Source organism: Euleptes europaea, chromosome 13 (assembly GCF_029931775.1).
Source record: "Euleptes europaea isolate rEulEur1 chromosome 13, rEulEur1.hap1, whole genome shotgun sequence".
Classification (NCBI taxonomy): Eukaryota; Metazoa; Chordata; class Lepidosauria; order Squamata; family Sphaerodactylidae; genus Euleptes; species Euleptes europaea.
Window position 1 is genome coordinate 47,158,153 of NC_079324.1, and position 17,161 is coordinate 47,175,313.

General features: G+C 46.5%; 2 protein-coding genes across 2 annotated transcripts; one reads left to right on the forward strand and one right to left on the reverse strand.

Moving 5' to 3' along the window:
* The first annotated feature begins 2,179 nt into the window (after positions 1–2,179).
* RITA1 (RBPJ interacting and tubulin associated 1) lies at positions 2,180–5,072 on the forward strand. Its single transcript, XM_056859791.1, has 2 exons — positions 2,180–2,460; positions 4,547–5,072. The coding sequence occupies exons 1-2, from the start codon at positions 2,180–2,182 to the stop codon at positions 5,070–5,072; spliced, it is 807 nt and encodes a 268-aa protein (XP_056715769.1).
* Positions 5,073–6,959: 1,887 nt separating this feature from the next.
* IQCD (IQ motif containing D) lies at positions 6,960–15,221 on the reverse strand. Its single transcript, XM_056859054.1, has 4 exons — positions 14,511–15,221; positions 11,707–11,940; positions 9,113–9,184; positions 6,960–7,335 (listed from the first exon to the last, which is right to left on the reverse strand). Exons 1-4 carry the CDS (start codon positions 15,219–15,221, stop codon positions 7,063–7,065), a joined length of 1,290 nt encoding a protein of 429 aa, XP_056715032.1. The 3' UTR covers positions 6,960–7,062.
* Between the last annotated feature and the right edge of the window lie 1,940 nt (positions 15,222–17,161).

The window sequence follows — 17,161 nt, forward strand, 5'->3', positions numbered from 1 at the left end:
ACGATCGCCTCTGCAGGGGAGGAACCGCAGCTCTGTAAGACGGGGCAGAGGCGTCCGCTTGGGTCTCGGGGCGGCGCTGGGGGAGCCTGCGGGGTTGGGAAGAGGCGGCCGTCTGATCTCCCCAGGGCCCCCTTCGCCTGCAGCTGCACAGGCATTTTTTCCCCATGCAGAGCAGCGTGTCTTGCCCGGGTCTCCCAGGGATGCAGCGGGATGCAAACCATTTAGGCACGGGAGGTTTTGCCTTGGATTTGCGTGTGTGTGTGTGTGTGTTAAGTGCCGTCAAGTCGCTTCCGACTCATGGCGACCCTATGAATGAAAGTCCTCCGAAATGGCCTGTCTTTGACAGCCTTGCTCAGATCTTGCAAATTGAAGGCTGTGGCTTCCTTTATTGAGTCCAAAAGGGCAAGAGTCCAGTAGCACCTTAAAGACTAACAAAAATATTTTCTGGTAGGGTATGAGCTTTCGTGAGCCACGGCTCACGAAAGCTCATACCCTACCAGAAAATATTTTTGTTAGTCTTTAAGGTGCTACTGGACTCTGGCCCTTTTGGACTACTGCAAACAGACTAACACGGCTACCCACTGTGAATTATCTTTATTGAGTCCGTCCATCTCTTGTTGGGTCTTCCTCTTTCCCCGCTGCCCTCCGCTTTTCCTCGCATGACTGTCTTTTCCAGTGACTCTTGTCGTCTCACGACCTGACCAAAATACGATTGGCCTTGGATTTGCCGCTCTGGAAATGCACATTTTCCCCATCTGGATTCTCAAAATTCTGCACGGGGGCTGATTTTTGAGTTTTGGGAATTCAGATAGGGAAAATGTGCATGGAGAGAGTGACAGATGCAAGGCAAAACCTCCCGTGCAGAAGTACGCGGGTGCGGAATAGTCGTGCAGCCCGAGTCTCTTGCATGTTTGCTCGGAAGGAAGTTGGGGCAGAGTTCCAGCTTTACAGCTTGCTCTTCGGGGTGTTTACTCGGAAGCAAGTCCCGTGGCGTGGAGGGGGTGTGTGTTTATTGCTAGGCGACCGTGCGCAAGATTGCAGCCAGATCCTATGCACGGCAACGTGGCAGCAAGCCCCGCTGAGCCTCAAGAAGTTTGCCCCTGAATTAAGCAGGTCTTCCCAGAAGCAAGTCCCATTTTATCCAATGGGGTTTACTCCTCGTTCTGAAGACAGCGACCTAACTTTGCTTAGGCTTTCAGCTTCAGGCTGCTCTGAGCTGAAGTCTCTGGCGTACTGCGGAGAAGGGCTTGAAAAATCACCACTTCCCTTGAATTCAGAAGAGGAGCCGATGTGTTGTTATGGCTGGGATAGAGCAGGATATAAATCCATAAATAAATAAACCGTTGTGATGAGTCAGACCCATGGCAGAAAAGAGTGGGAGAAAGAACACTCGGTGCTTTCCCCATTCTGAAAAGGTTGAGTTCATGCTCATATCCCAGTTATGCAGTTCACAGAATCCTTTACCAAAGGGCTCCTCTAACAGAATAAAGAATGCTGCATCTACAAACTAGCCCTAGTAACCTTGATCCAAAGTCGGCATTTTAATTACCTCTTGGGTGTTCAAAGTGTCGGCAAGTCTGCATTAAACATACCACCTTGCCAGCATTTGATTGTGTATGTGTGAAAGCCCTGGCCGCAGAGAATTGTGTCTGGAGCCCAGAATGTTTGTACAGAATTTAACGTTTACCAAACATAGCAAGTTTGTACAAACCTATAGCAGTATTCTTAATTTCTAGGGCACCTTTGGCCCTTTTACGAGAGGAAACGCGGAGTCAAAATATTTGAATAAACATTTCAATAAATAAAGCAGAGGCCTATCAAACATAAAAACAGAGTTGCACTTACCTGTAACTGTTGTTCATCTAGTGGTCTTCTGTGCAGGCACACATGAGACTGTGCATGCGCACGGCTGGCCTGTGCAAGCGCAGATCTCATGCGGGACTGCACAGAAGCCACGGAGATGAAAACAGATCCCAGGCACACATGGGATCTGCACTTGCGCAGGCCAGCCATGCACATGCGCAGACCCATGTGGGACTGCACAGAAGCCATGCAGATGAACTGCTGTCATGTCACTCGGCCTCCATTCACCAGTGAATCGTTGTTCACGCAGATCTGGATCCTGCGCTCCGTCTGCATCCCTGCAAGACACTTTCTACAGTTTGGCTCCGTTGGATCCATGAAGGCCTCTGTAGCGCTGGCGGTGTCGGGAATTCAGGCGCAACGCAGGGGCAGAGAGGGCTACAGGGCCAAAGCCTCCTACGTGGATGAAACGCTCTTTGGCAGCCATGTGGCGCGGCAGGCAGATGTCGTGGAGTTCGATCCTCCGTGGGTGGATAAGCAGCCCGAACGCCAGAGACCCTTGCTCTGGAGCCCTGCAGCAACGCGATGGGAGGCTGATGCTGACCCCTCAAAAGCTCCTGTATCACCTACCGCTCCAAGAAAGACGAACAAGTACAGGTATGTGCATTTTGAGGGGGGGGGGTGATCCATCCACCGACGATGATAGCACTTAAAGTTCTCCCCAAAGGCCCTGTCCTGATGTGACTAGAAGCATTAGCTATAGTAGCCGGGTGGCTAGCCACTATAAAAATTCCCCAAATTTGGCAGCCTGGCTATATGATGCATAAACCACTTGGTTGCATAGGATGTTGGAGCTCCTTGACCAGAAATCTCGAAACAGTTTTGGGCCCTCAGCAGCACCCACAGAGGACAATTTGGAGCAGGGTTGAATTGCTGGGGAAGAGGGAAGGATGAATGCACATGCATTTTCCGATTATGCCTCTGTAATTTTAATTCAGTGGAGACAATTATACATATTTTATTATACTGTGAATTTTATCGGGAGGTTAGAAATAAGTTGATTTTACCGGTGTTGACCAGAAATTTTAGGAATGTTAGCCATTCAGATGATTTTATTGTTAAGTTTTTACTAGAAGATAAAGATGCTTTTATCTCTTATTCAGTGGCAAAGCTCTGTTATGTAGCCAGTAACATACGGAGATCCTCACTTGGGGTTTTAAAATCGTAATTTTGTACTGATATTTGGTGGTCAAATGATGGTAAATAAACTGAACTGAACATGCATTTTCTCCAATTGAAAGTCCCCTCCAGCTGCAGACAGCTATAATGTATAATATTTTCTGTGCTGGGCCCATTTTTGATCAGGGAAAGTGCCCAGAAGGGAAGTTTTAAAACCGTTCCTCCCTCAGTGCCAGGACCCTGATTGTGTCTCCCTCCCACACATTCCAAAGATAAAACTGAATTAAGATTGGTGTCTGTCTATACAGTTTCATCCTGCCTGTAAGGTTGACTAGGCTGAGTGTGTGTGACTGGCCCAAGGTCACCTGCTGAGCCAAGTGGGAATTCGAATTGGCATCTCCCTTGTCCTCATCTGACCCTGTAACCACTGCATCACACCGATTTGCTTGATTGCAGCTCGTGGATGAGGACACAGAGGCTGGGCTGAGTCAGGGAACCGTCTGCATGAGGGAACCTCCCATTAATCATTTGATAACCCCGTTGCGCAGAGTGGTAAGCTGCAGTACTGCAGTCCAAGCTCTGCTCACGACCTGAGTTCGATCCCGATGGAAGTTGGTGCTTGCACAGGGGACCTTTACCTTTAACCTCCGGGACTACAGAATTATGTTCCATGGCATTACTTTTTAACCTTTCTATTAGGACCGTCACCTAATGAGTTGATCGTATGCATTGTAGTTGGTTCACAAATTAACCGATTAAATCTACATGTGATAGTATGAAAGGGAATAAGTATACTTTGTTAATAGATGATAATTCATGTATCAGAGGCAGGCATCATCTCAGAAGAGGCACTCCACTATCTCTTCCACACCACAGGCAAGAATGCCTCTTCTAAGACAATGCTGGTCATCTGCAGTGTTTGTGAGCTCTAGTATTTAAAAAAATTGAGATACTTTGCCAGTTCTTTGGGTCCAACTTTTTAGTAAGTTGAGATGTTTTTAACCGAGTAACTGATGAATCAATTTGAATGCTGCACCCCAGATTTGTATTAAAGATACATGTGTAAGGTCAGGCAAGTTTGCTGTAGACATTCTACTGGGGGGTCAGAGAGGAAGTGATGGCGAGGAGGGAGATCTCTAATGATTCTTTACTGCGATGTTTCAATGGCTATTTACCCCCCCCCCCAAAAAAACCCTGTAAATATAAATAAATGAAAAATGGTTCCTAACCTTGTACCTGTCTCCCCTGGATAGCCCCAGGATAGCCTGATCTCATCAGATCTCAGAAGCTAAGCAGGGTCGACCCTGGCAAGTATTTGGATGGGAGACCTCCAAGGAATACCAGGGTTGTGATGTGGAGGCAGGCAATGGCAAACCATCTCTGAACTTCTCTTGCCTTGAAAACCCCATCAGGGATCGGCTTAAGTCATATGTGTCTTGATGGCAAAAAACAACAGCAACCTTGTACCTTCATAGTATTTGAAATGGTTTTCCTTGCAAGAGTTATGTATTGCTCCATGTCCCTTTGGGAATAAACATTTCCACCTTCTTACTTCTCCCTGAAGATTGAAATGTCGGACTCCGTCCTACTGTGACGAGACACTGTTCAGCACAAAGTCAGGAGGACAGGATGGGGCCATTCCCTGGATGAAGGAGGATGCAGCTAAACTCCGCCCTTTGCTTTGGACCTCACCTCCCGCTTCCAGAAACCATTCAAGCCTTCCTTCTTGTCAAAAAGAGAAACCGTGGAGAGCCATTCATCGCGAAACACCCAGATCTCGGCAGACTGAAGGGTTCGAGGCACAAAAAAAACACTCTTTTTGGAAATATCCAGTGCATTCAGATGAGGACGACCAGGGTATCTTAGGCTGGACAGGCTACCACCCCAATAGCCCGGTGTATAGTGCCTTTGATATACTCCAGCCACCAGAGACTGATTCAAGGACAAATAGGCAGCAGAATCACCTCCTCTTAGATGCCTCCGTGGCTTTCCCAGGATCTAGGCCACATTCAAAGGGCATATCAAGGTCACCATCTGCCAGGTTATCAAGAGCTACAGGCTCATGCAAACCTCGGCCTCCCTGGAAATAGAATTGCATTATGAGAATGTGTATGGAGTAAATGGAACTTTTTGCTTACTGGCCAATTGAATCACAGCAGACTTTATGAGGCAGTTGCTTGTCATGCAAATAGATCTGAGAGGAGGGGGAGGATGAAGTGAATCAAGTGAAACCAGTGCTATTTTTGTATGCTTTTCCTGGGGTGAAGGGGGATTTTGAGGGAGATATTTTTCTCAACTGAAAGGTGGCAGCCCCCCTCCCCAGTCTGTTCTGTCCATCTCAGCCTCCCAACAGTTGTTTTCCACCCTCCTCTAATAAAAGCAATACGGGAAGAGGTGGCAGGGAAAACAGATTCTTGCATATGTGTGTGGGGCATTATTTTTAAAAAAAACAAAGATTCTGTATAGATCCGCTTTTTCTTGGCAGGCATGAAAACTGTGTTGTGGGTTTCTTTGGTTGAGAGGAGTGCAGATTTTTGCCAGAGACTATGCATGAGGAATGTCCTTCGGTCAGGCAAGGTGACAAATGTAGATGTGTAAGGGGACAGGCAAGGAGTTATTTGGATGGTTCCGAATCCCAAAAGCGACCCTGTTATCTCCCCTGCTGAAAATTATATAGTTTATAATATATTATTGTAGCTCAGATTAACTGTGCCATTGGACAGAAAGATGACTACTCTGATTTGTTGCTATTACACTAGGAATCATTTCTTTGAAGCAGATTGATATAGCTGGCCGTGTCCCCCGTTTTTCAGAACATCACTGCAGCAGGACGTCTGCAGTAGGCAAGCTGAAAAGTACAAGTCAGGTGAAGAGGCCAAGCTCCGGTAGTGGCAGGTCAGCATTTCAGATCCTGATCGACAAAGCTGTTTACTTTGCAGTATCTACTGAAGGAGCCGTGGCTCAGTGGTAAATCATCTACTTGGCATGCAGAAGGTCCCAGGTTCAACCCCGGCATCTCCAATTAATAGGGTCAGGTGAAAGACCTCTGCCTGAGACCCCGGAGAGCTGCTTCCAGTCTGAGGAAACAATACTGACTTTGATGGACCAAAGGTCTGATTCAGTATAAGGCAGCTTCCCGTATCCATGTTATATGCATTAATTTCCACGTTAAAAATTCCAGGGTTTCTTGTCCAGCAAACTCAAAACACTGCAGCAGTACTTGGAATATTGGGCACAGTTCTGGTCACACCATGCCAGAAAGGATATCCAAAAGGTGGGAAAGATTCAGAAAAGGGCACAAAAAATTGATCAAGATATCAACAATGAAGAAAAGCTAATGAGTTTGTAGCTTTCTAGTGTAGGGTGTGGGGGGAAAACAATTAGGAGGGGAAAGGAGAAGTCTGTACCGTGTACAAGGTGTACGGAAAATGGATAGAACGCTCCCCCCCCCTTTGAAAAGTGGAGTCATACAATGCAGTCAATTGGAGTAGTTACAGGAGACATGAAAGAAACTACTACAGTATATGGAATTAAATTACAGCACATACAATCTGTGGAGGCTCTGCTAATGGCCACTGGCTTAGATGGGATTTTGTAGAGGGATAGACTAGATGGGTGAGACTAGATGGCTAAATGAAACCTCCATGTTCTGAGGCAGTGTTCCTCAGAATACTAATTGCTTGGGGAAGGAGGGGCGACAGCAGGGGAAAGCCACTGCCTTTGTTCTCTGTACAATGATTTCTGGGTGGCCTCCATGAGAAAGGATGATGGACGAGACACTGGCCTGATCTACTGATATTCTGCTTTACAGCAACGGAACACATCCGTACTGATTTGCAAGCCGAGTCGTTGGACCAATATCTAAAAAGAGACTCAAGTCTCATCTCGTGCTCCTGTTGCGAAGCAGCCATGATTTCCACTGGAACCCTGCTGAGGGGGGAACAACTCCTAGGGAAGCCTGCATGGTTGATCTAATATTTATTAAGGAACAACCTCACCTCTACTGTTCGAAATCTATACATAAAGCTATCCAGGTCTGGCACAGTTGCCTGTTTTGGCGAGGCAGGAAAGGGCCAGTGTTTATTTCTTGGCCTTCTTCCCTTTGCCCTTCCTCCTCCTCTTGGTCCTCAGCAGTGACCTCACCAGGTAGCCCTTCCACAAGGCCTGGATGAGGGTGGCGGCCCGGGACAGAATTGCCAGCTCTTTCTGAGCTTTCTCCCTCTCTTCCTGCTTCTTGAACCTCTCCTCCTCAATCTGGCTGAACTCTTCATCGAGTAAGGCAAACCTCTCCCTCAGATCTTCCAGCTGGGCCTTCTCCACCTTGTAGACCACATCGATCTCCTCAAGCTCCTCCTGATAGAATAGAGAAGGCCGATTAGTTAGAGGAAAGGTACCCAGAGACATGGCCCTGCCCTGCTGTCATCTACGGGCCTGGTCGGCAGCTGCATTTTGAATGGGACAGTGGCTCCATCCACCGAGGGCTCTTTACAATGGGGAAAGGGGTTTAATCAGCAAAAGGTTTTCGTAGATTTTTTTTCATTGAGAAACCTCCTCGGTGCCGGTTGCCTGAGATGTGACTTGGTTTGCAGTGGAGAGAAGGGGGTTAAAAATTCCACTTGTATTTCAATTTGGGAGAAAGCGAGCGAGGTACAGAATAGCAGCCTGTATCCAACCGGAGTTGCTCACAGAGTGGATCTTCCTGAGCAGGTTTCTCCCACTTCCCCCTCTCGCTGCAGGCCACTGAGTCCCCCCATCCACCCCAATTTTATTCCTGGGGAATCAGCCAACCCAAAGGAGCAACCCAAAGATGAAGCGGGGGGAAGAGTGGGTGTCTGTAGTGGGAAAGGGGAATTGGTAGAAGTCACCATTCCCTCTTCCAAAGACGGAAGCCCCTTTACGTCTTCAGAGGCATGGGGCTGGATACAAGGCGGTGTGTGCTTGCTTGGAAGGGGGCGTTCATCCTTGGCACTGGGAAAAGGTTACAGCTCAGATGCGGCCATCATGCTGTGTGTGCCAAGGCACGGGGTTCAAAGCCCAGCCTTTGATTGAAAGGCTCTCAAGTGGCAGGTGTTGGGACAAAAGTGTGGGGGCCCAGAGAGGCAGTCAGAATTGACAGCATTGGCCTAGATGGAGAATCGGTCCTCATCTCGTTATAAGGTAACTTCGTCTATTACAAAGAAGGACATAGATCAGTGGTAGAGCAGAAGGTTCCAGGTCCAATCCCTCTAGCCAAATAAGTTTTTAGGTTGCAGGACTGGGAAAGATCTTTCCACGGGAGCCGCTGTCAAAACAACGCTGATGTACACAGCGCTTGGCCACTTAATAGTCCTCGGCACACAAGCCCTCCATGTGTTGACTGATCGTACCAAGAGTAGGCTATGAGTGCACTGGCCCCACGTCCATGTGATTACCAGCTTGGGTCCACGCATCTGCTCCCCTCCTGTGTTTGGCAATGTTTGGAAACAGTCCCCCATGACAGGGAGGGAGCATACGCATGGACACTGCCTGTGTGTGTAGGCGCTGTGCCCGCATCAGTGTGTGGAGGGAATTGAGCATAAAGGCCTCCAGTTCAATTTTCCTCAATGAAGGCTCCCAAATGGCACTCCTGTCCATCATAAGTCTAGGAAGAGCTACCGTGCTTGTATTTTTACTCTGCTGGGACTCTGGCTTAGGCCTCCCTTTCTCCCACTTTACAACCCACTTATCAGCATCCTTGATTATCCTTCCCATCATCTCATTTTGCCATTTTTTTTGTACCCAATTCTCATTTTGATTGCCCAGGAATGGTACAGATGACCAAACTATGCCAGCGTGCCACAACTGACCCTGGGTAGTGGGGAAGTCATTCATAGAAACCTACTGGATTGGAGGACCCAGATGTGGATGCCCAGCTCAGCACCAGCTGAACTGTTCCATCTAATTAGAAGCTGGGAGGAATAGCTTGGTTTTGTGACCTTGAGGTAAGAGACGAATTCCATCAGATGAGAAGGAGTAGAAAGAGCCATCTCACCTCAGAACCCTGAAAAATTTGGAGACTTCATGGATTTTTTTTTATAAATGACACTTGAGGGAAAAAATTCCTGAGACAGAAAGAGGCTCAAAGCAAAACATGCAGGATAATGAGAGGTACCTGCTTTTCCATCATCTCAATGTCGTACTTCTGGATCCAGTTCTCTATTTCTGTCTCCACTTTGTATTTTTTCTAAAATCAACAACAACAACAACAAAGCATTTCTAGTTAGAAATCAGAGGCTATCTTTTCTAGGGATTAAGTGCTGAGCTAGGGCAGTCCCAATACTGGGAACTTTCCTATAGGTTGGCAATCTTGCGCCAGCTTTAAGGAGTCTGATATTCTCATTCAACCAACGCAGCTTCTGGCTAGGAACCAGCCACACAACCATTTGCTGTACAGGCAACAATCAGCTGCTCCCCCCCCCACAAACAGATGCCGTTTACACCTATTGGGAATGGTCCTGCATTATTGGGGGATGTTCTGTTTCTCCAGGCAGTGATGCTGGAATTGGGAATATATTTTGTAACACAGGTGGGCATCTACACAGAACTAGTACTGCTGAAGAGTTTTGTTGTTACAAAAACTGTGTGTTCCAAACAGGAGGAATGCTTTCCCTGCAGATGAGGTGGGGAGAAGACAACCACTCAATAACCATATTGAAATGATATTCAGTACACTCCACTCCCAGCTTACTCTAAAATAAATAGGTATTAAAGTGCAAGGATATAATATTCCACTTTTTTTTTTTTGCCAGTCATGGTTGGCTAGGACAGGGGTCGTCAACCTTTCCAGACTTGGAACCCACTCAGCCACAAGCATGTGACATCTAAATCATGTGACAGGCAGGGCAGGTACCAGAGTTATGACCTCACTCGTGTCGAGACTGGAATTGGATGGAGCAAGCCAACAAGGAGGTGTACCATGGTGAATAACAAGCCATGGAGAAATCTTCACCACAACCAAATGACCTGGTCCTGCACTCAGCATGTTTACAAAGAGGAGTAGGACCTGGGGGGCCCTTGTTGGCAACACAAGTGCCCCAGCAGCAGCGACTTCCAAAAGGCAGCAAAAATGACAACTCTGGAGGGGTTCTCAACCCACTCAAGGGTTCCAAGCAATAGACAGCCACTGGGCTAGGATGCTGAATGTTCCCAGAATATTTTCTTAACACAGGTGTTGATCCTTTCCTTTATCCCTTAGAAGCTCCTTGATCCATTGATCTTGAGCAGCGTAAATCTAATGTTTGAGGGATATAAGGACTGAAATAAATCTTGCCACTGACAATGTAGCCTTGGGATCCCTGTCACCCAACAAAGAAGGAATTATGTCAGACTCAGAGGCATTAGATTTATATGTTAAAAGGGGAGAGATATAATGTGATCGAAGTTCCTCATAAAAGCGGCATTCCAAGAGGACATGAGCTAATGAATCTATAGAGCCAGAAGAGCAAGGACAGGTCCTGTCTGGGTAGGGTATATTCATAACCATACAGGGGTTAGCATTCAGTCTAGCTAAACGTTGATCCTTTTCAGCATTCTGCTGTGTGGCACAGACCTAGTTGCCGAATGTGGCGGGTGACAGCAACTGTTTTTCTCTGGAAAGATCTTTCTGCCATGCTTCTTCTTGTGGTGTACCATGGTCTGGGATAAGTACCTCCATCTGTAGGAGGCCAAGGAATGGATGCTCCTCCCTGGAGAAGGGGGATGGTCTGGCTCTATGGATCTGTCTCAGGCTAACACAACTCGTGGGTGACCCACAAAGCCACACACAGTCCACCAGCCCTGATGCCCCACTGGAATTTGTGCTGTACTGCCAAGTTTTCATACCATCTGACATTTCACAGGTGGTAAGGAGAACACTCAGGTACTACATGCAATGCCATATTTTCACATGAAAGAATGCTGCCCAAGCACAACCATGCCCCCTAACCACACGTGAAGTAGTGGTTAAGAGCGGTGGTTTGGAGCGGTGGACTCTGATCTGGAGAACCGGGTTTGATTCCCAACTCCTCCACATGAGCGGCGGAGGCTAATCTGGTGAACTGGATTTGTTTTCCCACTCCTACACATGAAGCCAGCTGGGTGACCTTGGGCTAGTCACACTCTCTCAGCCCCACCTACCTCGCAGGGTGTCTGTTGTGGGGAGGGGAAGGTGATTGTAAGCTGGTTTGAGTCTCCCTTAAGTGGCAGAGAAAGTCGGCATATAAAAACCAACTCCTTCTATCAAAGGCTTGCGGTACATCTGTGGCAACCCTGTGAAGCCAATGTACTGTGGCTTGCCTAGCGCATAAACAACCCTCCTATTCTTGCAAGGAAGAAGAAGAGTTGGTTTTTAAATGCCGACTTTCTCTACCACTTAAGAATAAAACCGTCTTACAATCACCTTCCCTTCCCCTCTCCACAACAGACACACCCGTGAGGTAGGTGGGACTGAGAGAGCTCTAAGAAAGCTGTGACTAGCCCAAGGTCACCCAGCTGGCTTCATGTGGAGGAGTGGGGAAACCAACCCTGTTCACCAGATTAGTGTCCGCTGCTCCAAACCACCACATCACGTTTGAAGTTTATCAAGCTCCAGGCGGGGCTTGTTTGGCTTAGCAGCTGTGCAGGGCTGTTTCATTACTCTGATCTTGGACACAACAGAGCTTGTTTCCAAGGCAGTGTACTTAGGATAGCAACCCTAAGATCCTCCGAACTCCCGTCACCCTGCACTACCTTTCGAAGAGCGAGCTCCGAATCTCGGTTTTCAGCAATGAGGGCATTGAGCTGAGCCCTTAACTGCTGTATATCCTGCATCATCTTGGCACACTTTGCCTGAGAGCCACGCAATTCCCCCTTCTGTTGCTTCTCCACGTCGGCTCGGGTGCGCTGGATTTGGTTTTCGGAAAACTTGGCCAGATTGTGTAAGTGGGTTTTCAGATCCTTGATGGTGGCATTCTTCCTGGAAATCTGAACAATACGTGGGACTCTCAGTACACATGCAGTAGCAACAAAACAAAATACACAAAAAAGGAGTTTTATAGGGGCTCACAACCCAGCAGTTTGAGCTTTACAACACACTTGAGGATCCTGATCCATCACCTGAAGTCTGTTACCCTAGCCTAATAATACATATAGAAGTCAACTAGTCACAGCTCTCCTGCCAGGGCCCTTTTCCACTGTTTTTCATTCCAGCCTTCCTCCAAGGAGCTCAGAGTGGCGTACATGGTACACTCTCTTCCATTTTGTCCTCAAAACAACCCTGTGAGATAGAGGAGGCTGTGACAGAGAGTGACTAGGCCAAGTTCATCCATTTAGCTTCATGGATGTGCGGAGATTCGAACACAGGCTTCCCCAGTCCTCGTCCAACCACTCTTAACACAATAGCATACTGGCTCTTCTCCCTCAGTCAAAGGCCTTTTATGCAGGGATGTTTCCCCACGGTCAACCCCGCTGACTGCTTCGGGGCTTCCTTTTGATCATGCATGCCTTTTCTAACCATCATAAGTCGCCTCGCTCTCCCCACACATTTTCCAGATTCTGGCTAAAGCAGCATCCGGAAAACACAGGCAAAATGCGGGGCGTGGGGGGGGAGTAAGCTGACCTCTGTCTGTTGGTAACTTGCACCATTTCCTATGGGATTCTTGCTGGGAAGACTGTAGATAGACATCTCCCTATTATTGCTACATGGGAAGACTGTAGATAGCTATCTTCCTATTACTGCAACATTATGCAAAGAAAAGCCTGATGAAATCTTCATTTGAAATGGAGGATTGATCAAGACATCCTGTCCCTTGGAATTATATACATCTCTTCATGTGATTCCACTGATGTTGCTTTTGTTTCTTGTTCTACATGGACATTTATGGTTTGATTATTGAACCAGTTGATACTGCTTTTGGAATGTTACTTGTTATATTCCTCTTGGTATATAAGTACATATATTCTACTTCTTATATTGACTTGCTGTAGTTACCTTGCAAAGTAATTTTTGTTGGTTTGAGCATACAATATCGGCTACCAGTGAAATTGTTCAGTTTCTCTAGCCACTTATGCTGTTGCTTGTGTTATGCTGGCTTCGTTCAGCATTGATCCCCTTTTTTGATTGTGGGAAAACGCAGGCATAATCAAAAGAAAGCCCCGAAGCAGTTGGCGGGGGTAACGGCAGGGAAACGTCCCTGCATAAAAGGCCAAAGTGTATTTGGCCATTCTGATGGAGAAAGCAGTAAGTAGCCACAGCTGAAATAGTCTTCTTGGAGACCATTGCTGTTCTGATCTTTTGCATATTCATGTAATGTGCCTGGTCCTCTTCCCTGGCCCAGCTTCTCTACTGAACCAGTCCTCTACTTGACTTCCCATCAGAGGAATAAGGATGCCCCTTTGCACACCCAGCAGCACCAAAAGCAAAAGTACACCTTTGAGGCATTTCTCCACCCTACCCAAACCTGAAGCGGGAGAACACAGGCTCTTGTGAGGAGGCCTTGTGGCTTAGAGGCACCAGGGCAGGGTGCTGTCACCAACTGTTCTTGTTCTTCCTCTCAAAATATATTGGGGGGTAGGAAGAGAGGGAGGTTGAGGGAATCTCTGGAGAAGGCTGGCTCATTTAATTGCAGCTCTGTTCTTTGCCATACTGGAACTGTCTAGGAACTCTCTAGTCGCTCCTGCAAAACGCTTAGCCAAAAGCTGGTTGGAAAGCATGTTCCGTATAGGGTTAGTTGCCCTTTTCCCTCAGCTTGGGAAGAGCAGCCCAACCAATGGATGCACCCTGCCTATTTCCTGCCTGTTCTATTGGCTCAACACAAAAAATGAGTCTATAGTCTTGTGCACAAGTTACAGAGAATGCTCATACCATCGGTGTACACTGTACCCTTGATTTTAATATGCACACTAAGTAATTCTCATGTTATATTCAATGCATGTACAGTTGAACATGCAACTGAAACCCAACATTTATCCGGGTACAGGTTCCCAATTTAGTTTGGAAAGTGAATGCATGTTGGCTCTCCTTAAACAGTTGTCCGCACACACAGGCAGGATGTACGTGCGTGCACTGTAATGTGTGAACAGGGCATCTATGTTCTTCCATCACATCTGGTTAGAAACTTGCTCATGTTAATGATAAAAGGTTGGCATTGGTCCCTATTTCATGTCTCCCCTCCCTCCCAGTAAGGTGGGGAAAACTGAGTCTACTCAGCTGTAGCACCTTAACTGTCACATGACCAGCTCCTACTCTGTTAAGCTTTAGGCACCAGGTGATAGCATTTTTCTGCCTGGTCATTCAGTTAATTTATTTATTTTTAGAAACAATGTTGTGCATTGCTTCTTTAACGATTTCTATGGCTTCTTTCAAATGCTATCTTTATTCTGCTCTTTTACTGTTGTTTACACCAGATACTGGTTTAGCTTTGTACCTTGTTTTTAACTACAGTCAATCAATCCAAGTGTTAATAATGGACAGGCAACCAAGGAACACTTATAATAAATACATGAAGTGCTTTGGCCATCAACTAATTGTATCCTTACTCCCCCCTCCCCAGTACCTCCTCATCACGGTTGTGAATCGCTAATGTCAGTTCATCCTCCAAAGCTGCAATCGCCTCCATGTTTTTCTTGTCTCGGAGGGCAATTTCTTGCATAAATCTCATTTTTTCTTTATCTTCTGATGGAGTGGTGAGGAGCATCTCAAACAGAAACCTCCGGAGCGCCAACAGGCCTCTAAGCAAAACGTCAGCAGTTGGACTCCTGGCAAAGGCAGCATCTCTCACTGCCCGACAAGCTATGGGGTTCATGTAGAACAAGCGCACAATATTTCGGACCGAACTTTTTAAGCCTTCGATGTGCAGATGAAGCTGTCCGCTTCGATCCTCTGAGGCAAATAGGCTGCCTCTTGCAACACCCTTAAGAAGATGCCCTTCTTCGTCGAGGCGGGCAATCGTGGCTTCCATATTGTTTGAAAGACGCAGGTGTTCCCTAAGAGCCCCCCAAAGTTCTGGTCCCAACGCGATGCTGAAATCTTCAAGGTTCTCCATAACGTACGAGAACACAGTGACCAGCTCTGTTTTAACGATAGTGTCATCCAAGACGGATATGATCCTCTTGGTCTCAACAGTGGTCAATTTTGACCTACCAGGATCCAGGATCTTTAATGGCATTTTGATGGTCATCTTTGGGGAAGCTAGATTCATTGGGGAGACACTCATAGGGCTCGGGTCAACAGACTCATGGGATGAAGACAGCACTTCGGTTGCCATGATGTCAACTGAGTATGTTCACGGTATGTGCTTTAAAGCAGTTTGGATCTTATATACCAAGACTTTCAGATGCTTTGACACTTCTGGCTTCCGTGAGCAGATCTGCTAACAAAACAATTTAAGTGGCAGAATTAGAAATTTATTTATTTAGTCAAACCCATATGAAGCTGCCTTATACTGAATCAGACCCTTGGTCCATCAAAGCCAGTATTGCCTCTCCCCAGCATGCCAAGCTCAGAGCGGTTCACATAATCTACAAAATATACAATAAAATAATAAAAGTGGATAAAACAATACATTAAAACAGCCCTAAATGGATTAAAATCACAAATTCTAATTCCTAATAGCACTTGGAATTGCAATATATGGCCACAGTGTGGCCTGCAGGTAGTTGTTTGGCAGGAAAGATAGGGAGGCCAGCATTTTTAGCACAACCGTAGCTAGCCTCAACTACTGAATGCAGCTCAGTAGCACAAGAGAGTCTAAAATGACACAGAGATGCTTGCACGATGGTCCTGGTGCATCAATGTGTGTGATGCTCTTGCAATCAAAGGTAGGAGGATGAGGATCTGTGGGCTGGACTGTGCAGCAAGGTAGATATTGTCAGTGGCAGCTGGTGGGTGGAGGAGAAAAGGCAGGAGGATGGCAAAAGAGGTGAGCTCTGATTGAGAAATGGCTTTGGGCTCATGGGTGGGATAATATTTACAGACGAAAGCCAGATGTCTGCGCTGCTGGGCTGATTTTGTTCTTAGTGAGGAGTATTAGATCACTGTTGTGAAAGCAAACAGAATTATATGGTTTGTGTTTGTAAGGTTCAGTGGGGAAGGAAGGGTTTGGTAATGGCTACACCGGTGGGGAGGGGAATCTGTGAAAGAGCCCGCATAGGCCATTTTAGACTGTCAGGCTACACTGGAGCTCAGGCACACCACTATACATAATAAATAATTTTCTGTGGGGCTTTCAGATGAGTGAATGGTGCATATAACTATATAAGAGGCTCACCCATTTTGTTCCATGTGTCATGGTGAGTGCATGCAATCCTAGGCCCATGCTCCAACCCATGTACCAAAGTGTGGCCAAGAGTTGCCGAAAGCCCTGGGAAAAATGTTCTGTCCTTTGAACAGAGGTTTGGAAATGGTAAGGTGAAGCTTTTTGTGGCATGGAGGTAAAGATACATCCCCTCCTGCTAAATAACTTTTACGCCTCTATTAAAGGGACAATGTTTTTTTTCTCCAGGCAGCTGGCAACCCTAAGTAAGTGTGCCAGCTGCAGGGAGGAAAAAAAATGCCTTGTCACTTTAAATGATGCTTAACGGGATGTTGCTTCAGCTTCCCATTTCCACATATTAAGCCTCTATTAAAAGGGCATGTCATCTTTTCTCTCCAGGTGTGTTGGCAATCCTATGAAAAAATCTATACTTTGTTTGCCCTTTCTTCCTACAACAACAGGCCCCCACGGCAGTTTACAACAGGCCCCCACGGCAGTTTACATCCGACTAAGAAATATAGAAGACACACAAGTAATATACAGATAGCGATAATACATCCAGACCGAAGTAGCCTTTAATTCTTCTTTGATGTGAAGCTCTATGTTTACAAAGACCTGTTTTTACATAAAACTGCAGCATTTCTCCCTTACTTTAGATTTATTTCTGACTAAATATGGATAAACACAGGCAGTTAAAACTGTAAGCTCTGTGGAGCAAAAAGCCATCTATTTTTCCTCATATTTATGTTTATATCACTCTGCAAAGTGCGACGTAAAATCAGGGCACAACAATAATGATCGCAACTCCAAGAGGCTTCCTTCCAGGTAAGCACGCAAAGGATCAAGTTACCAGTCCCACAGCCATCAAAACGACTTCCATAGAAGAATACTTAGGACTGCAAACTTAATTGGCTGCTATTTATCAAGTGATGTTATCTACCTCCATGCCACAA

Coding starts and splice junctions, on each gene's coding strand:
- RITA1 (XM_056859791.1), top strand. CDS start 2,180: ATGAAGGCCTCTGTAGCGCTGGCGGTGTCGGGAATTCAGGCGCAACGC. Junction 2,461..4,546: donor AGAAAGACGAACAAGTACAG/GTATGTGCATTT, acceptor TTCTCCCTGAAG/ATTGAAATGTCGGACTCCGT.
- IQCD (XM_056859054.1), bottom strand. CDS start 15,221: ATGGCAACCGAAGTGCTGTCTTCATCCCATGAGTCTGTTGACCCGAGC. Junction 11,941..14,510: donor TTCACAACCGTGATGAGGAG/GTACTGGGGAGG, acceptor CGTATTGTTCAG/ATTTCCAGGAAGAATGCCAC. Junction 7,336..9,112: donor TTGAGATGATGGAAAAGCAG/GTACCTCTCATT, acceptor CTATTCTATCAG/GAGGAGCTTGAGGAGATCGA.